General features: G+C 33.9%; 2 protein-coding genes across 4 annotated transcripts in view; one reads left to right on the top strand and one right to left on the bottom strand.

Annotated features, from left to right (window-relative positions):
• Positions 1-3,113: 3,113 nt before the first annotated feature.
• The window catches only part of LOC128999352 (glutathione S-transferase D7-like), a 70,669-nt gene continuing 46,967 nt past the window's right edge, over positions 3,114-26,815 (bottom strand). The window contains exons 1-6 of one of the 2 annotated variants that reach the window (XM_054425806.1): positions 12,726-12,780; positions 7,584-7,726; positions 6,208-6,266; positions 5,969-6,107; positions 5,232-5,399; positions 3,114-3,491 (exon numbers count right to left, since the gene is read on the bottom strand). In XM_054425806.1, coding sequence (XP_054281781.1) covers positions 3,348-3,491; positions 5,232-5,399; positions 5,969-6,107; positions 6,208-6,266; positions 7,584-7,724 — 651 coding nt within the window. In that variant the 5' untranslated portion in view covers positions 7,725-7,726; positions 12,726-12,780 and the 3' untranslated portion in view covers positions 3,114-3,347. Of the gene's footprint in view, positions 3,492-5,231; positions 5,400-5,968; positions 6,108-6,207; positions 6,267-7,583; positions 7,727-12,725; positions 12,781-26,815 lie in introns of those variants that run through there. The other variant, XM_054425805.1, reaches the window with a different exon arrangement.
• LOC128999350 (uncharacterized) overlaps positions 11,905-26,815 on the top strand; it is a 52,114-nt gene continuing 37,203 nt past the window's right edge. The window contains exon 1 of one of the 2 annotated variants that reach the window (XM_054425803.1): positions 11,905-12,490. The gene's annotated coding sequence lies outside the window, so the exon portion shown is untranslated. Of the gene's footprint in view, positions 12,491-13,060; positions 13,169-26,815 lie in introns of those variants that run through there. The other variant, XM_054425804.1, reaches the window with a different exon arrangement.

The raw sequence follows: 26,815 nt of genomic DNA, 5'->3' as shown, positions 1-26,815 counted from the left end.
TGACTCATCTTAAACAGAGAATGAAGTTTGCATTGATTTACAGAATATGTGTTGTGTGGGTATATAATCAGGATAGAGTTTTGTTTTAATTCCTTGATGTTTTTGGCAATCAAAAGCCATGTTTAAATATTTGAGCTTAAAAATGTGGCCTGCATTTTGCACACAGTTCTTAGTTTAGGTTATATTTGTTCGGGTTTTCCATGACTATCTGTAGTTCTCTTTAAAACTGCTATGTTTTGTGTAAACTCATATAATCAAGGGAAAAAATGTTGGTTAGGATATAATTTATTATGCTGATTCCAAGAACTGTAATCAGATTCCTATATTCACTCTTATACAGCATTTGTAAAGGAAAAAATATAACAATTAATTTCAACTTTCATTTCAACTTTATACTTATTTGAACAAAAAGGTACGAATCCTTCTTACAATCGCAACATATGTGAACCCTTTGTATAAACTTAACCTTTGCCTAATGCTCTCTACCGTGTATCCTTTTGTGTGCGATCCTTAATGGAGTTACCAAAATACATTACCATTAGTTTGTTCAGTTTTACAATAAGTATTATGATTTCGTATTTAGTAAAGTCTAGATTATCTACTCTTTGGTCATCCAAACTTGCCTGTTTTCCAATCTTCTGTGTTATCCGACCTACCTTCCATGTTATCTGACCTTCTAAGTTGGGCTATTAATTAACAGCTGTGTCTAAGGAATGTCGGACATAGTCACTAACAAGACTACAAGATCGCGCCACTCATCCTATATTCATCTCCATTCATACTTGGCTTAAATAATACCTAATTTGTATGGTCGCCATTTCATAGAACGTATCCATGTTTTGTCTGACTGTTATCCAGCCTTCCAAGTTATCCGACCCTCTCCTTGAGTGTTCGAGTACCTTGAAATCAAAAGGTTTTTTCGTGTGCACTGTATATTCTTGCGGGTAGGTTGAGACATAATCTTTTTCATTGTCTGTACTCAGAAGATAAGCGCCCTCTGCACCTGACTGTACATTCTGATTGTTTTAGCGCGGTAAATACAGTTACCTTCTACCACCTATTACTCGTCACCTCCCCAAACTAATATAACTCTCTGCTACCTCTCTCATCTGAGTCGTGGTGTAATTTGAGTGAATGAGTATTGCTTTATCTTGAGTTTTTTTTTTTTTTTGTAACAATAGTGGTGTCTTAAGAATCGGCCCTAGACGGTGTTAGGCCCAGTGCAAACATTTAATTTACCGTACTCAAGCTGACTTTACCGCATCCCTTTCTGTAAACAATGACTTTCTGATCCAAGAGAGGTGAAACCAGCTGTTAATCGAGTAGCGTGGTGAAAGTGTGTTAACAATAGTTTTTTTATTATTTTCTGTAATTTCCAATCTTTCTGTTTATCTCATCTTGTGATTTAGTTTGGATAATCGAGACTTTACTTGGCGGAGGTTTCCATTTAATAATAATTTGTAGTTTTATTTTTCTACCCAACTGATTTGTTAAAATGAAAATGGATTGTAATACAATCTGGCTTGGTCTTACGATTGGGTTTAAAAAAATCACATATATTAACAAATAATGGAATCCCTCCAGCAAGTTTTTATAGCAAGAAGCTGCATTTTTTTAGTTACTGTGTCTGAGCTTTGCAGTTTTTGCCAAGTTTTTCAACCTGTAGTTACCTACTTTAAAACTAGAACTAAGTGCTCTTATAGACGGTTAAGAGTTTTACAATTTGTATTCTCTGCAAATTAGACTAATGTTTTCAATTAGGTTAATAGTTTTGATACATTTTTTATAGTAAGAAATTTGACAGAGATTTAATTCAAAAAGATACTTTGGTTTTTAAGAAGAAAATTTTGTTTGATTATATTAGCTTTACATTCATGGAAATGTATCCACTGAACTATATACAATATTCATTTAGTTTTAAGATTTTAAAAAAGGTTTGCTAAATATGAATGTTTTGGTTGATAGTGTAATTCACTATAAGTGTTATTTGACAAAAAGTTGAAAATTATTCATATTTTTAAAGTACTTGAAAACTAGTAATTCCCCTATAATTAAACATGCAATACTGCTCCGTTGGTAATACCATTGATTAATTAACATAAGTAGACTTCTTATTCCATTATAAATTCTGAAACTCATTTTTCCTACAGTCACCCGGCAAAGTTGGCTTTCTTGTTCTGTTTATAGTACAGAAAGCTGTTAATTGCTGCATATTTATACTTTGCCGTACGGTTTATACTTTGCCGCACATCAGGATTCCAACGAAACAACACAAAACAGCGTGGTTCTATTATGCACGTAATCCGTGTACGCTTGGAAATAGGTTGGCAACACTTAAAGATAATAATACTATGAGCAGCTGATTGACTATTATAACTACGATTTAACCTGTCATTTCGTGTTTATAGTTTCGGTATTTCTGAACTTTCTGGACTTTTCTTTTAAACGTTTTTAAAACATTCCTACGATCTTAATAAACAAGAAAATACCTTTAAAGCATTTTTTTTAGGCGCGGAAACCACTTCAAATTACAAAAACATACGGAACTAATGGAACTATATTCTCAAAACGCGGAGCATATTTCTTGCCGAGGAAAAATAGCGGAGTGATACGGACCGCGGGTACTACTTTCTCTAGGGCACCATTTGTGTTGCCAGCTGAACCTAAAAACGTGTTGTATAGTGTTTGAAAGACTAATTATTTATGTGCTTAATAGTGACTGTAGGAAAAATATAATGTGTAACACGAGTGAAAAAGGCCTTTGCTGCACTCGAGATCATTCCGCATAACTAATATAACATGCTCATTAGCTAATTAAAATATAATAACTAATATAATTTGCTCGTGTGCAGCAAAGTGCCACTTTCACCACTAGTTACACAAATAACTATTTCATGTCTAATTCATGTATTGCCGATAGTGTTGCCAACATTTTGTTTCTACGGGTTGATTTTATGACTTGTGTTTTACTTTTTTCGTTATATAGCCAGGGGACGAGCTATTGTTTATGATCAGATTGTTTTATTTGGTTAAAGGTAATACTGTAACTGAAATTGAAAGACAAAACTGTAAGGGACTCCCCTAGTGGCACCAGACTGAACCAATACAATTGTCTTTAGTTGATCCATAAGGATCTAATAAAATCTAATAAGGGAGTATGTTTAATCTGTGGTAGTACTTAGACATTGTTTTCCTCATTGAAGTACAAAAAAATAATAAAGTGGTTTTATAATTTCATTACTGTTTAATTTTTTCCCCCAGTTTATGGTACCAACTTTAAAATTAAGTACAGTATTTCAATTTAAAGCTAAACATTTGATAGATTTGTTCCTCTTTTTCTACTGTATTCACTTTGAAAGCTTTTCTTTGAGTTTTTCTATCAATAGGTCTGCGCCTTTTTTGTTGATTTGATCAAAGTCCTTGATTGTAGATTTACATCGCTGAAACCAAGCTTTAGTTAATGGAAACTTGTCTCCTGTAGGGCGATAGACCTGAAAACAAACAAGAAACATTTTAGTGACTAACACTTCATATTATTTACATCAAATGAAACTGTTGTGTTACTTTTGGAGTAGGGTTTTATCTGGACCAGAGATATAATTTTGCTACATTGCCTCCTTGGCCCTACAACACTGTGAATGTTTCATGATAGTAAATCAAGCTTCCATAGCATTTATAGTTCTTTTATGATTGAAATTCAAATTATCTTTATTTATAGCATGTACAAGACAATAAATAGTGCCAAGCTTAAAGTTACTATGTACAAATACTTAACCTAAACAACAAATGCAGAAAATAAAACTATAGCTGTATACGTTCATAAACAGTTTATCTATAGAGTAGATGGGTATTTCTTTAAAAGAATTCTGCTGCCTGTTGGTGAGATATGACCTCAACCACTGTAAAGGAGTTTTTTTTTTTTAGCGAATTTCCCTATAGGGAAGTAGCTATTACCGTAGGTCTCATGGTAAGACTTAGGCCCGGGACCGATTTACTTTTTCATTTTAATGTCCCCAGAGGCCAAAAACACCATTCGTTAAAATTTTTATATATGTATATATATATATATATATATAGGTATATATATATATAGATTTATATATATATATATGTGTCCGTGAACACGATAACTTGAGTAATTTTTATCCGTTTTTGATGAAATTTGGATTGTAGGTGTAAGGCGGGATAAACTTGAATGAGTTCGCGATCCAGCATGATCGGACCATGAGAACAGGGTTTTATGGGGGGTTTTATGGGGTAAAAATTGGGTTTTCTCACTTCTTACCCTCAAAACACAAAATTTCCCAATTTTTCTCCAAACCTTCTTAAAGAGCTTAAAAAAACAAACAATTCAGTATATCAAAGTGTTTTTGTACGATTATTGGTTACGGAGAAAACTAAAAAAATGATAAATTTAAAATTCCCATGTTATTCTTATGGAGAATATTGTAAAATGTTGTAGTTTGCTTGTTTATGGATATATTTTGATCAAACTTAGCAAATTTATTCATTTTATAGTAAGCTATCAATATTTTACTAAAAACACACAACTTTATTAGTTTCCTTGTAGCAGCAAACCTAGGTACTCGTTAAACCTAATGTTATTTAAATAGATCAATTGAAAATCAATTCGGCCAAATGGAAATTCGCTTAGACGGCAGGTTTGCTGCGGCGGGGGTATTTAATTCCAGGATAATGTGATTTCTGTAGCAGCTGTTCATGTGAAATCCATTAAAATACCAGCAATACTTTCTTGTTTGTATAGTGATTCAATAGTGATTCAGTAAAATTGATCAGGGCTGTGGTGACAGATTTATCTTTACAAAAACCATGTTGTTCGTCATTTGGAAGACTATTTTGTTCTAAAAATGACATAGTCCACCTTGCATGGCTTTTTCAAAAACTTTAGATATTGAAGGGAGAATAGAAACTGGACGATAATGTTCGTTGAACATTAATTTCTTCCCCTTTTTGTAAAATGGAATGATTTTAGAAATCTATAATTTGTCCGGGAAGATGCCAGAAATAAAGAATGAATTTATCAGTTGTAATAAAAATGGCTTTATCAATGCTAACTAACCTTTTCAATTCTATTTTGAACCGATAGTTTGAAAAGATTAACTTTACCGCATTGTTAGTAGGTCTTTATAAAAATACAAGAACTCTAGAAAATTTATTAGTTGTAAAAAAAGAAAAACCAGTTTAATTTCAACATCAATAAAGAGGCCTACCTCTAAAATGTCAACAAGAGTCACATAGCTGAAGTCTGCAACAGTGAGGGAGTCCCCAGCAATGAATGCTTGTCCCTCCAGAAGTTTCTCAATGTTTTCCTGAGTTTGTTTTACCTTTTCCAGCTGCTCATCCAAGATCGTAGTGGCTTCAGAGTACAGAATTCTTTTCTGTAAATATGTCCAGTTAAATTACTAACATCTGAGTAACCGTCAATTGTATAATGATTTTTGTAGGGCTTAAGTATTTGTTTCTATATTGGTTACCAGTACAGATACATCTGTGCTCAGTCCAACTTGTACTAATTTATAAAATTTTATATTCTTAAAATCAGTAGGGTCTATTCAAAATTTGTTATTGAAACAGTTTGTCATATAAAAGAACAAGTTTAGTTTTTATTTGGGATAGCGTTTTATTAAATAACTAAAGTGTATATTATCTTGAAAGTTATTCTTTAATCTACTTTAACAATCAAATATATCCAAGATTTATGATTTATATTAGCTGTCAGTAGCAAAATGTGGTATAAACTCCCCCCCCCCCCACCACCTTGGTTTTACCTATATAAATATTAGATTCATTTACAAGAATTACAAGATCCAATCAGTACCTACACTTTCATTGCTCCAATATCTTGAGCCTTTTATTTTCTAAACTATTTTAGATACCGATGGTATAGATTACTATTAAACTATTGATTCCCTCCTCAATGAAAACCTGTCGGATATGTTAGACTTACAATAATCTGTATGAAAATGTAGAACACATCATTACTGTAGTGAAGTCGTTGATCAACAAGTGCTCTTTTCTGCAAATCTTTCGGGTAGAGAGAATCGTCTTTGCCATACTTGGAGACCAGGTAGGTAAGGATTGCTCGGCTGGAAATTAAACAAAGATTTACAAATTGTTTTGTAACAAAGGCTACAACAACTATCACAATTGAATGGTAAAAATCAGAGTCAAATTGCTCAACCTTACCTCTCCCAAAGTATGAATCCATCATCATCAATGACTGGAATAGTGTGAAGAGGATTTAGCTGTAACAAAATATTTACTATGTTAACAGCTTATTACAAAGGCATTTTTAAAATTTAAATGTATATTATAATCTAAAGCTGCAGAGTTAACTGTGTGGTCGCTTGTTATAATACGTTTTCATTATCATTATGATACTGTTAAGATTTAATTTAATTTAGGAGTTACATGTGAAAAATAGTAATTCTTGATTCAGAAAATTTATTTGAGTTGAATATAAATTTTCGAATAAGCATATTATGAGTGTTATGGTAATAATTTCACCTTTTGTTTGTGTCAGGTGGAAAAACGTCATCTTATTGTCATGGTATTTAAAAAATCTATAATTTTTAATTTTTTATATTATATCTTTGACTTAATCTGTTTCCAATAAACTGTGTTTATTTGTAACACAGTTTTAGCAGGAGTTAATCCAATAAAAAGGAGTGTAAATAACACATTTCTAGAAGTAAAAAAAAAAAAAAAAAAAAAAAAAAAAAAATGGTAATGCCAATATAATTCCACCCATCATAATCGAGGCTACCATAAATTGAAATTAGTTTCTTCATAGTAATTACGAAACGGCTGTTTCATTATAAAAAATAAAATATTACAAAACTATAACAAAAAAAGTTCAAACTATTTCAGCATTAGCCTTCTTCAGGAACAAACAAATAATGTTTAATCTTGCAGTATCAGATGGTTTTAGAATCCAAAATACATCTAATTTAAATGGAAGGATTTAGAAGGAAGGATTTAGAAGGAAGGAGAATTTTTTCATCAAATATAAAAAAGAAAATTTTGATAAAAAGAAAGAAAGAAAAAATTATATACTATCTCAAATGTAGACTAGATGGCGTTTTTAGATTTAAGTGATGGGCTTGCTCATACAGTCTTAATTTTATGTCTGATTTGTCTTTGTCTAATTTTCTCATGCCTTTTAATTTAATGAAAAAACACTGTTGAAAATTTTGAGAATGCTTGTGGATATCAAATACAGTATTGCATTTATTTATCAGGATGGTTTACATCATATCTAATATCTAATAAATTCATTGTATTCATCTGTGCCAAGTGCCGTCCATTCATACAAACTCCAAGAGCGTTGTTTTGCCATGTCGTTAGGACATTTTTTGCAGGAAATTTGGCAAATGACATTGGTAGAATCAGAATGATGAAGGTTTGACGTGATATTTACAAGTGGCACATCGAGGTTGGTGGCATGGATTACAGCCTGAAAGTTTTGCTGGTGGTTGGGAAGTGGGAGATAGTTGAAATTGAAATTAGTTTAGTTGATATGTTAGTTAAGCGCTGATAAATAAAAGCTGCAGACAGGGTACCTTCAAGAACTCGGGCTTTAATTGGTCCTTATGAAACAGATTGACAGTCTTGTATTGAGCCTTGAGTCCTAGGGTGTGTATCAGCAGATCTACGGACCGCACAGGAGGACTTGGGTCCAAATGATACAGAATCAGCACCATATCTGTGCAGAACATACAATGGTGTTATTCATTTATAAGAGCTGAAAGGAGTCGGAATTCACAGTCAGCATTAACAAATCTGATGCTAAAGAACAAACAAATTGTGTTACCAACTTACCATCGCTATTTAATAGTCACCAGCCATTATCAAATCAAATCAAAACATCGTTTATTCATTATGTACAAAATATACATGAATAGTGTCAATTCCTAAGAATACCAACATAAAAATAATATAAATAAATAAGCCGTACAACACTCATCGGAAAAAGTCATTGAGCTTATAGCAACACTTGTTACATAAAAACTTAAATAAACTCTTTTTAAATGACCTGAGGGAAGATGCAGACTTAATGCAATCAGGCAGGTTGTTATAAAATTTAATACCAGAGTAGTGGGGCGAAAGTTCAAAGGTAGAAGATTTGTGTTTGGGATATGTAAGGCAGTCTTTGTGTCTTGTGTCATAATTGTGGTTGTCTGAACTAACAGAAAATTTAGAGATGTTTTGTTTCATAAAAATTAGTAAATTATAGATGTAAAGGCTAGGAAAAGTAAGAATGTTATTGATTTTAAATATATCTTCACATGAATCTCTACTTTTGAGAGAATAAATTATACTAATGATTCGTTTTTGCAATTTAAATACCTTTTTCTTTTTGTCAGAATTGCCCCAAAAAATGATTCCATAATTAAGAATAGGATAAACATACCCATAGTACACCATCATAAGAGTGGAGACATCTACTGATCTAGATAAAATAAGAATTGAAAAATATGCTTTGTTCAACTTTTTTATAACTTCTGCAACGTCAGTTTTCCAAGTTAATTTATTATCTAAAGTTATCCCTAAAAATTTGGTACATTCAGAAAAACAGCATGGTATAGTGGTGTTATCATATTGGAAATTTTTATTGTGGTATTTTTTTTTGAAAGTTGATTAAAAGTGACTTAGAGTGATTCAATAATAGCCCATTAGCTTGAAACCAAAATTTCTAGCTTATAGGATTCTTGTTTTATCAGTTGTGGAAACCTTGATTTGTCAGGATGGGTAAATATTGCAGAAGCGTCGTCAGCAAACATTACTAATTTGGAATCTAAGGCCATAGGCAAGTCGTTTATATAAATCAAAAATAGCAAGGGTCCAAGAATAGACCCTTGCGGAACACCTTCTGTGATGAATTCATAATCGGACTTAAGCCCCAGTGACTGCAGCCTTATACACTGTTTTCTATGTGATAAAAAAGAAACCAACAATTTAATAGTCCTGCCCGATATACCATAAAACTGCAACTTACGGATCAGGATATCATGATTTACACAATCAAATGCTCTTGACAGGTCACAGAAGAGACCAGCTACATTCTGCGAACTGTCAAGAGCATCCGCTACCTCAGATACAAAGCTAAATATGGCATCTACAGTGCTTTTACCTTTCATGAATCCATACTGATTTACGTTAAAAAGTTGACAATTGTTAAAGTAATCATATTACCTATTATAAACTACCCTTTCAAAAATTTTAGAAAATGCCGGCAGTAATGAAATTGGCCTATAATTAGCTAAATCTTTTGGATCTCCTTTTTTTTAAATTGGTATTACGTTTGACAGCTTTAATAAATCTGGGAACACACCTGTATAAAGAGAAGTGTTAATTAAATGAGCAAGAGGTGTTGAGATGAAAGATGAGCATTGTTTTAAGATAAAAGGTGATATTTCGTCCCATCCTGAAGATTTAGAAGGTTTTAAATCATTAATTATTTGCTGAACTTCTTGAGGATCTGTCATTTTGAATGATATTAACATGGATTCAGGATGGATTCCTTGTTCTAAAAATTTGATTGACTTATCAGCATTGTTTAAAAGCTTACAAGTCTCTATAAAGAATTTATTGACTATATTTAACTGATCCTTAATATTTATAGATTGAGACAAAAAAGGAAATCTGTTCTTGTTACTAGCAGCAGTATTTGTTTCTTTTTTCACAATCTGCCAGGCAGTTTTAGTCTTATTTGAAGATGTTTTAATTTTATTTCTGTGGTATGAAATTTTTTGCTGATTTTATACATTTACTTAGAACTTTGCTGTATTTTTTTACATAATTTTTAAAAGGAGTGCTTGAAGAGCCAGTTACTTAACTGCAAATATAATAGCAGAGTACAAAGTTGTTTTATTTTTAGTACCTATACAATCTAAAACCTGATTAAATAGAAAATTCACAAAATTGTATTAGGTATTAAATATTTCAAACCCAAGAGTGCCCAAGAATTTACAGCGTTTGGCTCAAAACCAAGAACAATGTGAATTTGTATATGCTATTAGTTTGCAGAGGTGCTATTCCAACAAACTTTTTTCGGTGTATATTCCCATTTCAAACTCTTATCATGTATTTCAAAGTCATATAAGTAAATTTGATAATTTTTTATATACCGGTATTAAAACATGGGTCAAAATTTATTTGTATGCATTTTATATGCTTGCTATAAATTTGTAAAAAACAAAGTAATACCATTGACTATACACCTCTACCTATAATTCCTCTATACCTATAATACCTATACCTCTATACCTATAATTCCACACAGCTGGTTCAAACATATTAAATACTGCACGAGAGGGCAACATTACTTAAATTTAACATTACTGAAATGGAGCTGTCAAACCATATGTTAATGTAATTCCATTAGTATATTACTTAATTTGTTTATGTTTATGATCTATTATACTGAGTCTGTTCTAATATTTGTGAAATGCTGTATTAATATTTTACAGGGAATAATTCGTTGTAAACGAAACCATTCATGGATATAGGGAATAAAGATTCTATAGTCATTGCCGTGTCAACCTGGGCCCTTCCTGAGTTTTATGAGGTATATTTTTTAGATTTTTTGTGTAAACAGTAATATACTGCCACAGAAAATCTATAGACTGAGCGAATTTCAATTTGGCTGATTATAATTTCACTAAAATATGCTTTTACAAGTTTTACAAGTTATCATACGATTAAAACATTTACATAAAAATACAAAAATTTGCAAATTGCACAGGAAAAATAATTGATTTTAACATTCTAAGTCATAACAAAATAGTATAAATTTTATATGTCACGTTATTCTTAGTTTCATATATTTTATATAGTTGTATCATTGACTATACGTATAGTCAAAGGTTGTATACAGTAGATTGCAGAATTAGTTGGCAAAAAGGTAATCCAAATTTTACTAGTGTCGGTTATTGCGCATTGACATTGACTTTATTTGCTATGTTATAAATAATTTTAAGTTGTACTGAAGTAAACAATAATCAGCGATAAATGAATTTAAATGATATTGTTATGGAGAGCATTTTACGTTAGATCTAAATGTGTGTTAAAACTTTCGGGAGTTCACAATTCCTTTAAAGGCTGTCACGAGATAGGGACCTTCAATTTGATCTGTCTCCCGTCCCCGTCGTTCTACGACTTCCCAGTCGGCCAAAATTTTAACGCAAAGAAATACCTTACGTAAATTTATGTGTGGATCGTTGGACTAAGTTAATAAACATAAATTAGTATATAAAAATTAAAAATAGTGGATGCCTACGTTGGTAGGCTCTTATAACTTACATTCTCATTAACTTGGGAGTTTTATTTTGACCCATGGAACAATACCTAGAAGTATTCGTCACCAATTCTGAAACAGTAAATAAAAAAGTCCCTACGTTTTCACCAACATACGTTAAACACACGCACTCGAAATCGACACGACACACCGGTCAAAACTAACGACGACGTGCACAACCGTTACGACCGTCGCCGTGCTCAAACATTTGCGAACTGAAGTTTGGCAACAATACAGCTTTTAACATTTTGGTGTCAAACTAAGGGATGAAGGAGATGGCACAAAAACTTTATGACACGTCACTCAAAGGTAGCGAGCGGCATGTCATGTCCCAACGAATTGAGACGGGGGAACTCGCACCCTACACCGTCAGGGAACGGACTACTTACACATGCCTAGTCCCCTAATTCAAATCTGTGGTTTTGACTCATTGTAGCTATTTCTCATAAAAAATAAGTATCATAATTACTCTGTTAAAATTAATTAGAAATAGCGTCTAAGCAAATATTTTTAACACTTCTTTAACTAATCAATAGTGTAACCAATATAGTGTAATCAATAGTGTAATCAATATTTTTAACTTTTTAACTAATCAATAGTGTACAGCAGGCTGTTACATAACTAGATTTACTAATGTTGATTTTTGCCATTTTATATTGTATAGTACAGTTAATGAAAGGTTCATTTTAAAATGTGTATCCGGTGTTGAAATAATCTATTTATTAATGGTGAGGCGTTCCCGAACCGTGTCATGTTGAAAACATCAAGTCAGTTGATACTTTTGTTTAATGGTTTAATGTTTCATTAACAAAAGTTGCATAGTAACAGCTGACTATCGTTACATGAACACGGTGTCAGCAGTGTCAGAGGCCAGAGTTATGTCACTCGACGTTGAGCCCGTGTGGGTGAGATAATGGAAGTGATAGTTTTATTTATTTACATCACTTCCGCCGTCATCGGCCCCGGCGACTGCCGAGCCGAGCGCCGACTAGTCTCGTCTCTCATTGTAGTGTGCTAGTGCTAGTAGCTTTCACATTCTCCGCGCGGGGGCAGCACCAGACAGAACACATGTTTCCGTTATATGACGATAGGTTGCGTTGCTCCGCACCGCTATCTGGTTATCAACTAAATGCATTACATGTTCAATCTAGTAGAGGTGTATAGTCAATGGTAATACAATTTTTACTAGTTTTTTTATGTTTTACAACAGCCTATTTAAAAATAAACTCCGACTAACCAACTTAAGTTTTATCTATGATAAAACGCTTTGCTTTTCCTGCGCTTTAACAGTTGTCATTGATTAGTTAATACTAGTGCACCTGATGCTCGAATTCGAGCAATTGCAAAGTATTCCAGGCGTTATTTCAAAACGAATAGCAGTCATAATTTCCGATTATTACCGTACCTGGACTGGACTGGATGACAGGACAAGGGAAAGTGACTCGACTCTGGGCTGGGCTGACTGACTGGACTCATTGTGTAGCCTTCTCTATTCTATATGACTGTGGAACTGTGGAGTGGATTCAATCGGATCGGATCGGATTGGAATGTAGTACTCACTAACACTCAACTCAGTCACTTCCACTTCACTCCTTCACAACACGTGCTGTTGCTGTTGCTTGAAGCTTGAATTGTGCTTGTTGCGTTGCGTTGCTTTGTTTCTGTGTGGTTCAGTTCAGTTCGGTTCTATCTATTCTATTGTGTGTTTGTGTTTGTTGATGTTGTGTTTTGTGTGATGAAGATGAACAAAATAATCCAAATCCATACTTCGGGAAATGTATTTTTAAATTAGAATATTGTAGATAATTGTTTTTATTTAGAATTTGAAGCTACTGTACTACTTGCTCGGTAAGTTCCTTTATCTTCTCATTATTAGTGCATTTTAACACAGAAAACATACTTAGGCCTACTATAACCATAAGTTACTATACCGGTACTTATAACCATATAAACATACTTTGAGAGAGGCAAAGCTCTCTCAAAGTACTTAACGCTTTTTACCATGCGGTTGGCATTCTGGGTTAAATAGGCCTAGTAGGCTAGTATGTTTTCTGTGATTTTAATGAGAAGCTCTAAAAGCACTGCACAATGTAATAACAAGGAAATGTTTTGTTATGCACCACTCTTCATAATGTAACATAACCTCAATTTCACTTCACTCGCTACTGCGCTTGAAACAAAAACAATTTTATATATTTCCAAACCATAGGTAGGCTATTTTACTAAGTGTTTCCCTTTATTAAATAGGGTAACTTACTATTTTTTGGTTGGAATATGATTCCGAAACATTAATTAAGTTATAAAGGTCCTAAGTTAATTGTACAAGTTCCAATCTGCCTAACTTTATTCAATGATTTTTAGGGTTGCACTTTAGTTTACGTCCTACATTTACTATTGTAGACCTACATTAACTACTCAACAATGAAACTTTTCTAAACTAACTTAACATAACCTCAACCAAACTGCAGTAGGCTAGATACTTATGCGAGTAAACGTAGGACGTAAACTAAAGGTCAGCCCCATTTTTAGAATACCGGTAGGCCTAAGTTTTGCATAAGATATAAACATAATGTTATGATGTTAAGTTAATAGAAAAAAGGGATCTGGTTTAAACTTTAAAACCGCCATAGCCTACCTATCAGTTAGGATACCCAGATTGTCTTATACTCTGGTAAGTTAGGCTAATCTAAGTTAGGCTTATAACTTAGGCCTAGTCAGTTATACCACATAACTTAAATACATCCTACGAGCATCATACAGATATTAACTTATCTAGCATCGTTCATCAGAGAGACTAGTTAACTTAAGTTACTTCTGATGGATTGTAACTTAGAAGGATTTTAACTTAGGGCCTAAGCTATCAAGAAAAAACATAATATTTTCACATTTAACGAAAAACTCTATGAAACGCTAACTTACACATTTGTATTTCAAAGACTTTTGGCAAAGTGTCTAAGTTATCAAATGTATTCCATAGGCTAGGAAAAGTGGTGTAACTTACGGTACTTAGCTATACATTTTTCAGTATAGGAATGCTTAGGCCTACTTTCTTATAAGATTTCATTAAAATATATAAGATTCTTGAAAAAAGCAGAGATCCCACAGATTCCTATTCCAAGTACAAAGTATAGCTTAGAATGTATCAGTCAGTCAGTCATTGTCTATTGTTTCGCTTTTCAAAACTATTAAAAGATACTAACTTGCTCACTGTCTATTTACAATCTTTCTTTCTATTTGTACGCCTAAGATATGGTTTGCTAATTACTTGCATACTTGAAGGTAAGTTTAAATTATCCCACTTGTAGCATTTCAGCCGTGGTCGTTAGTTTGGATTGGATAGTTTGGTAGGCCTAAGGTTCTGAGGCAAGCCGTTGTAGATCCTCAGAGCTATGGTTAGGAAAGCATTCTTTGTCTTTCCAAATTTTGATGAAATTTGGTACAAACGTGTAAACCTACGTTTATTTGAACGAGTTCGCGAATCAGGATAATCGGACAATGGGAACGGGGGTTTATGGGGTGTTTCATGGGCTAAAAATGGGGTTTTCCCATTGACCTTATAAACAAAAAAATTCACAATTTCTTCCTAAACCGTTTTGTAGAGCTTAAAAGAAGAAATAATTTAGTATATAGAGAAGCGCTGTTGTAGCCTATGCCTAATGATAATGGAGAAAATTCAAAAATAGGCTAGTGCAATTTAAAATTCCCATGTTATTCTTATGGAGATAATGAAAACTGTTGAAGTTTACTTGTTTATGGATATATGTTGATACTATGTAGCAAATTTATTTATTTCATCCTGTACTATTGACGAATGGTCAAAAAACACTTTTTACCTTCCCCGTAGCAGCAAACCTAAGCACTCGTTAAATCTAATGTTATTTAAATTGGCAATAAATATGCCTTATTCATGGAAATATTTTAGTAAAAATGTATGAGACAATTTGAAATTCGCTTAGTCTGCAGGTTTACTGCGGCAGGGGTATTTTCTTTTCTTTCCTTTTTCTTAAAGAGTAAGGAAAGAAAAGAAAATACCTCCAAAAAAAAAAGAATAACTTCACACGAAAGCCTACTAGTAATTTAATATTAAAAAACACTGTCAAAGAAATAAGTTACAGTATTAAAACAGATGAAGCTGCCGGAAGTTAATTGGATTAAATTGAGATGTTATGTTTCAACAGGAATTCCTATCCTCATCTTCTGAAGAGTTTGGTTAGGATACTTCTGATTCCTCTGATTAACCTATTGAATAATGCCTAAGTAATAAATTGGATATTTGTGGTTGACATGCTAAAATATAGCACTGTGATATGATATTTTATTAAGTTGTAGGTTTATATTTAGGTAGTAGTTTGCTCTTATAAATGTCCCCCTTCACATGCAGACTCTTAGAGTGGTACCATTTTACATTTTTCTTCAGGCTAGACCTAGAGTGTTGTGGCTATGACATTATCATAGGGATAAAATCCATTGGTGTGCATCCATAAAATCCACAATTTTGATGCACTAGAGTATTAGAGGCTCAAATAAGAAAAGTTTGAGCATATTAATTTAGGCCTAATCAAAATTTAATGGTTACTATTGGTTTGTCTAATTTTGAAAGCTGCCTAGGATAACCAAATCACATTAATTTTTATAAAATTACTGGATCTTTGACGGATTGTGGGGCAGAGCAAAGTTAATTTTTAACACTTCTGATATTTTTCCCACCGCCCTTGTATCTTAAGCCATGATACCTTTTTCCATAGACTAAAAGAATAAAATATAGACCGTCAGCTGTGTAGGTTCTGGCGCACACCGCTGGGAGTGCCATGTAGTTACGGCCTGTTCGCCAGAGAACCTATGGTAACCGCAGCACGGCTGACAGTCTAGGCTATATTTAATTAATTTTGTCTATGCTTTTTCCTAGCTCAAGATATTTTGTGAGGACCGATTCACTTACGGAATTAAATATATAGATTTATTCCCAATCTAAATTTAATGGTTACTGTAGCTATTGGTTTGGGGGGGCCACCAGTTGACCGACAAGATACTTGGTCGTCTGGCCACTAGACCGTCTTTTTTAATTAAATAGATAAATACTGAAAACCAGTACGTCGACAAGTTATTTCATCGTCAGTCCAGTTGACCGGCCTGTAAATCTAAATTATTATATACGAGAAACCAACTTGTCGTCAATCCTCCCGACCGACTTACCACTTGCTCGTCTTTTAGGTGGGGATGTGTTGAGCGGCAGTGCCAGCGGCGCGCGCAGCTGTGGAGGGCACTGCAGGCGTACCAACTTCTGTATCTTGTAGCGGCGGTTTTCATTCCGACGATTTTCAGCTATCACAATGCAGCGGACTAGCGAGGTTCTTATTACGTGTAATTGTTTGTTTCTCAATTGATATTTTGTTATACACAGTACAGTGAATATAAATAGGCCTATATTAGTTTACTTCAATGAAATAAATGTTTTATTTAGCTAAATAAATAAAAATACGCCGATTGAACAAATAAAATTGTTACAGACAACAGGAAGTCCTTAATATGATCAAAAAAGTGTTTATCTTTATTAATAAATTACTGAAATTTGTAAACTTACTGCTGGCGACAAGGGTGGTGCCATACATAGGTTTATCAATAAATAAGATAAACATGGACAACCTTATGCAGCTATAAGTCAGGAAACATTTGTAGAAACATTAAAAAGCAATACCAATTTATGAAATATGATAAAATATTTACAGGAAATGTTGATTACTGTATATACATCGTGAGTATCTCCAGCAGTTACACACTGGTGATCTTTGAGTTGACTCTTTTAAACTCATTGATTATTACTTTTTTTCGTTTTGAAATAAATTCTGTATTACTTTGAAATTGCTCGAATTCGAGCAACATGTACACGAGTTTGAATATTAAATTAACTAACATATTTATGTAATAGGAGGGTCAAATATTGTTAACAGTGGTGAGGTAACTACCGTTACATTTATTCAATTGAGAGATAAATACAAATTGATAATACCGGTTATTTAAAGCTTTGTTGTCTATTTTTCCCTCTTTTAAAAAATAAAATAAAGAATGAATTTAGACTTTTGGTGACATTAGTTTGTACTATTTCTCTTTAAATGACACTGCTGTCTTGGTAAGCAATAGTTATCTCGGTAAACTATTTATTTGCTGAAGTGCACAGTGTGCTACTTAGCCTGAGAAACATCTTTTGTTTTATGATTTTGTTGTAGGCCTATTGAAAACCTTGTCTAGAAGGAATTCCCATTGCCTGTGTTACCGGGGAGAAGTTTTTCTTAGTAAAGTCTGTAGACGTCTTCGGTTTTACACAGAAACATGTAATTATAATTGAAGAAGTACATGTTTTATCCTCTCACGTTGTTGCGTGGACAATACTATGGTGATTCAATTCTGTGTACTTCAATTGTCTAACTGGCCCTAACTGACGCATCCTTGTTTTTTTTTACTAAATAATGTAGTCTTTACTTCCGTGGATCTTTGCGTTTTATTGTTTAACTGTCCTCAAGTAAGTCTGTGTTCTGAGTAAGTACTTCAAATGCACGGCACTACTGTATATTCAGATTTTCTAATGAACTATCATAGATAAAAGGAGTATAGACATGTATGTATGACAGAGTATGTCTACTCCTTTTATCTATGGTACTATTTCCAAGTTCATCTGGACGACCCTGCAAATCGTTTCTATTAAAAAAAATTGTATTTGGTTTATGTTTATGAACTTGTATGAGTGTTGTTAACTAAAGCTAAATTCACATCAAATTAATTAATTTAATTTATTTTAATAGTATTTCTAATTAATTTCAGTTTTAAGAACATATAGTAAATAAATCCTTGTTGAAACGGCTGTACTATCCATGCAATTATTGTCAAACTATATGTTCAAAGATTCCTGGACGGCAATGTTATAATACTAGTTGGAGCAGAGGTACTGGATCTAGGGTTAATACAGTTTTGTGACGTGTAAGGTATATCACTGCAGAAGTAGTTAGCTCAAGAATTATAACGCGGATGACAAAGATTGGTAGTTTTTGCTATAATTATAAAAAAAACCAAGTACATAAAATCATTCACAGTTTTTTTTTTTTTCACAGTCTATTGAATAGCCTGCAGTTAAGTTCACTCTAATGAAGAATATAGACGTGGCCAGAGTTCCAAACGATTTAAGCAACAACTGTTTACATGAACTATCCTATATGTAAGTTTTTTTTTTATAGTGTGCAATGTACTTATTGAATTTTCATTAGTAATATATCATGGCTATATCGTTTATGTAAAAGTATCAAAAGATAGTAAAACGAAAACGAAACAATCAACCAAGACCAGTGACCGAAACAAGTGTCGAGCTGGCGGCGCCGCGCCTACCTCGGGGTTCCCCGAGGGCAATAATTCATCTTTGAAGTAACACCGGTAACACTGACTCACTGGCCGACACGGATACCCGCCTACCACCCCCTTTGTGTCGTCACCCTATGACCACCGGTCGGTCGGCCACCCATCCAAGGAAACTCTAGACATCGGCGGCTCTTTGTCGTTCGTTGACCAGCGTATTTTCTAGAGTTGAATGTATACCCTCACTCACACCAGGGAATAAGTAAACTGTAGTAGTTTTCTTGTTTATGAAAATATTTGCATTAAATTAGAAAAAAATCATTTATTTATTTATAAAATGTTATTATTTTACAAAAAAAAACACACACTTTTACCCTCCCTGTTGCAGCAAACCTAAGTACTTGTTAAACTTATTCTATTTAAATATGGAATAACTGTGATATTTTCAAAAAGTCATTTTAGTGTAAATCCAATCAGGCAAATAGAAATTTGCTTAGTCTGCAGGTTTGTTGCGGTGGGGGTATATTTCGTCATAAACTCTTTTGCCACTTAAGAATCTTCAATAGTAAAGTGGCAACTAAAACGCGACTCCAGCGACCCAATTCTGGCGGCGCTCTAGAACTACCCGAAGGCCTTTTCCGGTATTACGCGTGCCGCATCACACAAGTAGTTTTCCCGCGCCCCTATTCAAACGCTTGTAGGCGAAGAAAAAGAAAGCGAGTTGACGACCGAGGCTAGGTCGACCCGATCGACTTCGACAGCTATTTTACTGTCTCTCTCCCTCTCTCTATCTGTCTTTGGATGTGTAGGGTTGGCGAGGGTTGTAAAATTGCTGAAAGTGAAAGGGACGTGGCTGGCGCTACGTTCCTAGTTTTTGGCCTCTTGATGCTAACACTGGGTCGGCTACTCGAGATCAAACAACAGCGTGTGTTTAGTACAAAATTGGGTCCACAGTCACATCTATACTTATTTAATACGCAAGCAGGATTTTTGTGACAATTATTCCTCCGAAACTACTGAACCGATTGACATGTTTTTGGTGTCATTGGAAAGAGCGTAACGTGAAGTTGTGCAGGAAACTTTCTTTTTAGGTAAATAATTAGAGAGTGAGGCCCTGGGACCCTTTAAAGTTTCGTATTTCTCCATAAGATTAACACGGGAAACAAACATTGTTTTGAAACTCCAGCTGTTGTCAGGAATTAAATATTAATAATTAGTTGCTCCCCATGGAAGCATGAGAGTTCTGTAGAGTTTGTAGCCTACAGCTTATTGTCTACAAATTGGCTAAATAACTTAGGTACAGTACATTATAAAAGCTGACAGACTTTTTATTTTGACTTAAATTGTAAGCTTACCATTTCCCGTCCATGGGCAGTTTGATAGTTAAAAAATAACCCTTTAAACTGGAATAGGACTGTTATGTAAATTGTGAGTATTTCCATTAGTTAATAATCTTTTAGTTGACTCTTTTAAAATCATCGGAAATTATGACTGTTATTAGTTTTTTAACAAGTCATTTGTTTATATGTAACTCCTGTACTTCTTTGCAATTGCTCGATTTCGAGCAACATGTACACTAGTTAAGCTATAATTTTATACAATAGCTAAGATATTCCACATTCCAACCAAATATCTGGCCGAAAGTAGTTTTTGATTGCATTTTAATTGAATAATTTGTAACGAATCAAATTAAACCACGAATCGGACATACCATGATCCGTATGTCGAAATGTATGTTTTAATAGGTGAGGATTCCGATTATGGTATTTTTAAACTTTCGAAAATGTATGGTTTAGGCTGTAGAGATAAAATTACAGTGAAAATCAAATATATAATTTAAACGATTTTTTGTGTTGAAATTCTAAAATAAAATTCTTAACTCCTACCCCAAAATATACCGATTCATAATGTTTATTACAACTATGATCGATGATGTAGCCATAAGGTCGATACAAATTCTTATATTTCGCGCGACTAATATGAAAATATATAGATTTTTATTAAGGAACGGATTGTACAAATATATTGATCCGTATGTCAAAATGTATGTTTTAGTAGGTGAGGAATACGATTTTGGTATTTTAAAAGTTTCGAAAATGTATGGTTTAAGCTGTAGAGAAAAAATTACGGAGAAAATGAAATATTGATTTTAAAAGATTTTTTGTGTTGAAATTCAAATATAAAATTCTTAACTCCTACCCCAAAATATGCCGATTCATAATGTTTATTACAACTATGATCGATAATGTAGCCATAAGGTCAATACAAATTCTTATATTTCGCGCAACGATTATGAAAATATATAGGTTTTTATTAAGGAACGGATTGTACAAATATACTGATCCGTATGTCGAAATGTATGTTTTAGTAGGTGAGGAATACGATTTTGGTATTTTCAAAGTTTCGAAAATGTATGGTTTAAGCTGTAGAGAGAAAATTACGGAGAAAATCAAATATTGATTTTAAAAGATTTTTTGCGTTGGAATTCAAATATAAAATTCTTAACTCCTACCCCAAAATATGCCGATTCATAATGTTTATTACAACTAACTATGATCGAAATTTAAACTGTGTCTATTTAAACTGTGCGTGACACAATGATGATAATATCTTACTTTTGTCATTTTTGGCTAAGCCACTACGGATGATTATTGTCATGATTGTAATACTCTGTTTATTTCTTATGTACTGTACTGTAAAATATTTATGGCTGCTTCACCGCAGGTGAAGCCTTGGGTTGTATTTACTATGCCATTAGATAAGCTAATACGATAAAAATCAATGGCAGCGTTATTAAGAAATGTAAGCATTTCAAGTTGATCGAATAGTGGAACTAATTATGTGGAATGTTTGCTGAATAGCATTAGACACTGTGACGTTTGACTTATTTCCAAAGTCAACGAACACTGATAACCAGTGCAAATTTTAATCCAATATACCATGTGGTCCTATTGTGGTTTAATGTCAAATGCTCTTTCATTTTCTAGATGAGCTCGCTCGCATCAATGAAACACATCCTGGTTGATGTTCGTTTACTACGCTCAATCCGGATATTGTGGCTACACAAATACCAATAAAAATAATCAATTATAATCAGCTATTCGCTTAGTTAATTTTGAAATATTTAAATTGTTCAGATCAGACAAATTGACAACAAAAATTGCGTTGTAAAAAGTCACTATGAGATATTGCTGATGAAGGTATGCGAAGGGGTGGCAAGGTCATCCAACGCGGCTTCTCTTTCATCTACGCAGTTCTAGGCTTCTCTGGACTTCCCCAATACTTTCGTTCTCACGCCGATGAAGGACAGGTCAGGTTGATTGGAAATGGAAAGAAGTTGTAAAAGGTGCTTGTCATATTTATGATAGTCTCTATTCATTTAGGGCTTATAAGGGTGTTGTTAAGTTAGGGAAAGCAGACGCGGTGGCGTTCTTTTGAAGATATTGACCGCCCTAGTGGCAAGTCCCGCACCCGTGGACTTTCCCCGAGGCTTCGGTTCTCACAGTGATGTACGTCCAGAGAATTGTAAATTAAAACTGATTTATATAAGTTCCTCGTTATTTTTACGATAGTACCTTACCTATTCGGTGAAGGTTTTTAGGGGTGTTCTTAAGTAAGAGAATAGGGATGACAGACACGGTGGCGTTCTTTAGAAGTGGTAGGTCCCGCTCCCGTCAACTTAAATATTTGAAGGGTTTGGTATTTTTTTTGTTTGGAGCAAATATAAGCATTTGTAATTTATATAAGGCAAGGACTATACAGATCTTAGCATACACAGCATATACAGACATTATTTTCTTCCGCGTTCTCTTCCCATTGCGATTACTTATATAGTTAAGTCTTTTTTGTTTTACTTGCGATATCAGTAATGCTCCATATTTATTATGTTGCCAATTTATTGTTAATTTGTATTTTTCAAGTTTCTATGTTAGTTTTACCTGATATTCTCACAGCAATGGCCTTTTCGAACAGAAACAAGTAATATTGGCACGGGCTTGGAAATATGTTTCAAATCAGGCGAAAGTACTTTGAATCACACGATTAGCCGACATTTATGTTATAGAAAGGATTTCATGTGTTCTAAATAACAATCTCTCTAGACATCGCCAGAAGTTATTTTACCATCCATGCGATTCGGGCAACTTTGTCTAGCGATCCTTTAAGCTCGTGATACCCAACATCTGTTGACCGTTATTAAGTCACTGGTATCGCGGTTGGTTAGTAAGTATTCCTTTGGTTAGTAATACATCATAAAACCCAAATACATTAAATAATCAATGCTCAATAGCATTCATAGGAATGCCCTTTTCCTTTGTATTGTATTTTGTAATTTGTTACTCTAGTATAGACTAGTTGTTTCCAGTTAATATTAACTATACAGTACCTATTTAAAAATCATTAAAAAAATTTAATTACCTTTTAACTTCTCAATACAAAAAAAGGAAGAATTTTAAGCGCTTAACTTTTAATTAACCGTAAATAAAAATCTTAAGCTCAATACTGTTTTAATAAAGGTTTTTTAATAAAGGTTTTAACAGAGTAGGCTTAGAATACTGACTGACAGACCAGTTAAAATGTTTATCTTACTTTTAAAATGTTAAATAAGAAACTCTTCACATACCATGTCTTTTTGTAAACACTCTAACGTCTTCAGCCAAATGACCTTGGTTTCGTTGTTCTTTAACCATTATTTTTAGATCATCAAAAGTGCGGCATCTTGAAATTGTTACGTACAATTCCCCATGCTGTAAGCTGGGGATGCAGCTCTAGCAGATAAAGACCAACTTTTCGAGGACGAATTTTAGAGGAACACTCGTTTTCCAGCTGAACTTCAAGTAATAATTTCAAGACTTCATCATTCATAACTTTTGCCATTAATCTGGTTCTATTAACCAGTCCTTTTTTTGCATTTAATTTTCTTAGTAAAATTACAATTACACCTTTTTTGACATAACTTGCGAGGAGGTAAACCCTTATCGAGGAGGAAAATATGTCATTCTGAACAGTGTACAGACAAAACTCTAATTTTATTTGCAGATATTTTATATACAGCACCATTTGATTAACTGTATTTTTTCACTTCTATAACAGATTTCGTTTCTCATGACGCTTGATGAACGACTTATACACCTAATAACAACTTACTTAAATAGGCAATCCTAACGAACTACTGTTGCAGTAAACTTAACTGTTACACATGTTTGAAATTTACAACATCTTGCATAATTACAATACTTTGTGCCTGTTGGCTACTATGAATCGTTTGGATTAATTTAAGATATTAAACTTTTTTGATATAGGCCTACACAAGGTAAATTGACCTCCATGTTACCCAAAATTATACACAGGTCCTATATATATACTAGTGTACATGTTGCTCAAATTCAAGCAATTGCAAAGTATTACAGGGGTTATTTCAAAACCAATAACAGTCATATTTAAAAAAGTTTAACTCAAAGTTTAAAAAGAGTCAACTCAAATATTACCATTGTGTAACTCAGACCCTGATTACCTAAATCCCTGATCTTCGTTATTGATAAACCTTAAGCATTCCGGCTGGTTTTCTCCTTCTCAAAATGCCTCGCTGTACAGGCAACACATGTCATTGATAGAGGGTCAAATTGAGAATGAAAAGTCTTTTAGGGGTAGTGTTAGCTCGCATTCGTAACCTAATAGTTGAGATTGTCCAGGGTCAGGTGCTGACGTGTACGCCTCCTTTCTATGTTTCGTTGTTGTCGCGTCGGAGGCATTTAAAAGAAAAAAACAACAAATAAACAAATTATAGCTACACAAAACAACGATAAATGCACAAATTTAAGTTAAAATCATGCTAACACGATCTGTCATAGCGACACAAAGCAACGATAAATATATAAATTCAAGATACAACCATACTAACACGGTCCGTTTTCGTTTTGGGGGTTATGTTTACACAAACTCAAATAGTAAATAAATTTACTCAATGCGTTTCATTGAATCGAAAAATAAATAACAGTAATTAAATTATACAGCTGATCAAAATGTAAACAATTATGTTCTTCATAAGGATAACATGGGAACTTTCAAAGCCACTGGGGCAGAACCCATGAGACTTTGTAAAAAATGTAAGGCCAGTTGGCAAATCTACGCGACACGCTCTTTCCAATGAGATGTCAATGGATAAAATCTGTTAAGAAATGGCGGAGGAGTTCAACCGACAAAGTTTCATGTAGCGTATTAATTATATACTAGTGTACATGTTGCTCGGATTCGAGCAATTGCAAAGTATTACAGGAGTTATTTTAAAACGAATAACAGTCATACTTACCATTAATTTAAAAGAGTCAACTCAAGATTACTGGTGTGTAGCTCAGACCATTTTTGTCTTCGTTATTGATAAACCTAAAGCATTCCTGCCGGTTTTCTCCTTCTCAAAATGCCTCGCTGTACAGGCAACACAGGTCATTGATAGAGGGCCAATTGAGAACCAAAAGTCGTTTTGGGGTAGTGTTAGGGCGCATTTGTAACCTAAGGCCGGGCGTGCACTATCCCGACCACGACCACGACCACGACCAAACGCCCGACCAGTGGTTGTCATTCACCATGCGACCAGAGCACGACCCGACCAAGGCAACGAATGTTTTACAAACTTCAGTGTCAAGATGATTGTTGAAGAAGTAGTTGTTATGGTGCATTTGTATTGTAAGTACGTTAAGCGGAAGAAGACACTATACTGGGTATATCCAATGTTAACTGTTAGGTCTGAAAGGGCATTTTGCAACATTTTATGAAGAGCTACGTCAATATGAAGACAGGTTTCAAAAGTGTCAAAATCCTGCGACATTTTACCAAATGAGTCACTTCACAGAACGGCGCAAAAAACTAGTGCTCACCGTTTGATTAGTCTATGAATACTGGGGGTTGAGTGGTGTACTGGTCGGGTCGGAGGCAAGTCGGGGGTAGTGCGCGTCGTCCCATTACATTGTGTGCTATTTTTGGCTGCAACGACCAGCGGGTCGGGCCCGACCAAACTGGAAAATTTTGGTCGTGCGACCAGGGCCCGACCAGTGTCCGACCAGTCGACCAGTGCGCGCTGTTCCATTTATTCCTATTGTAAAACTGGTCGTATCCGACCAGTCGGAGTCGTGGTCGTGGTCGTGGTCGGGATAGTGCGCGCCGGCCCTAATAGTTGAGATTGTCCAGGGTCAGGTGCTGACTGTGATGAGTTAAGCCTTTACGCGCCACTGTTCTGTAGCTGCGGTTGTTATCACGATTACGCCTCCTGTCTATGTTTCGTTGTCGTCACGTCGGAGGCATTTAAAAGAAAAAAAAACAACAAATAAACAAATTATAGCTACACAAAACAACGATAGATGTACAAATTTAAGTTACAATCATACTAACACGATCCTTCTGAAACATGACTGAGTTCCCAGACCCCAAAATGGGTACGTGGAACTTTTACCAAGATTCTGTGCTCATGAGAGATCTGCAGGTGTTCAAAAAATACAACTGAAATGTGATTAACATCTTTTATTACCAACTCAATTAAAAATATTAACAAATATGCGCCCTTAAACAACAGCGAAATAATATATATACAATTTGGTACAAGACTTAGAATGTAAATCAATACCAGTGTTAGGCCTAAATCATTTACCAAAACATTTATGTATGTAACTTTACCAAAATTGAAGTTCAAGTTTAAGTTTAAGGACCAAGCTGGTAAGTAGAAGAAAATCCTTACTTTAAGTTAGGTTAGGCCTACTCAGAATAAAAAGTTTAGGACAATGAAAAATTTAAAAATATGAATCTTAAAAGGCAAGAAATTGAAAATATGACATAAAACAAACATTGAATTGAAATGACCTACAATGAAATCATTTAAAAATAGTATTAATAGTATTTGACCAAAATATCAACAACAAGTTGCGTTTAAAGAAATACGTTCGAACAAACCTTTCAGTTCAAAATTACACTCAACATTGACATGAAAATATTTAAATAGCAACATAAGACAATTATACACGAATATACACTAACATCAGGATAGAAATTTAATTTAAACAGTAAGAAATAGAATTTTTTTAAATGGCAAAAATTGTGGGGAAGAATTTAGTACTGGTGTTAACCGAAACTGAATTTAGAACAATTGGGCCGAAAGTTTCCCCCGTT

The sequence above is a fragment of the Macrosteles quadrilineatus genome, unplaced genomic scaffold, assembly GCF_028750875.1.
Source record: "Macrosteles quadrilineatus isolate MER2022 unplaced genomic scaffold, UCM_ALF_1.0 Scaffold_8__2_contigs__length_117827958, whole genome shotgun sequence".
Classification (NCBI taxonomy): domain Eukaryota; kingdom Metazoa; phylum Arthropoda; class Insecta; order Hemiptera; family Cicadellidae; genus Macrosteles; species Macrosteles quadrilineatus.
The sequence above is the reverse complement of the archived record's forward strand: the minus strand, read 5'-3'. Positions and strand labels throughout refer to the sequence as shown.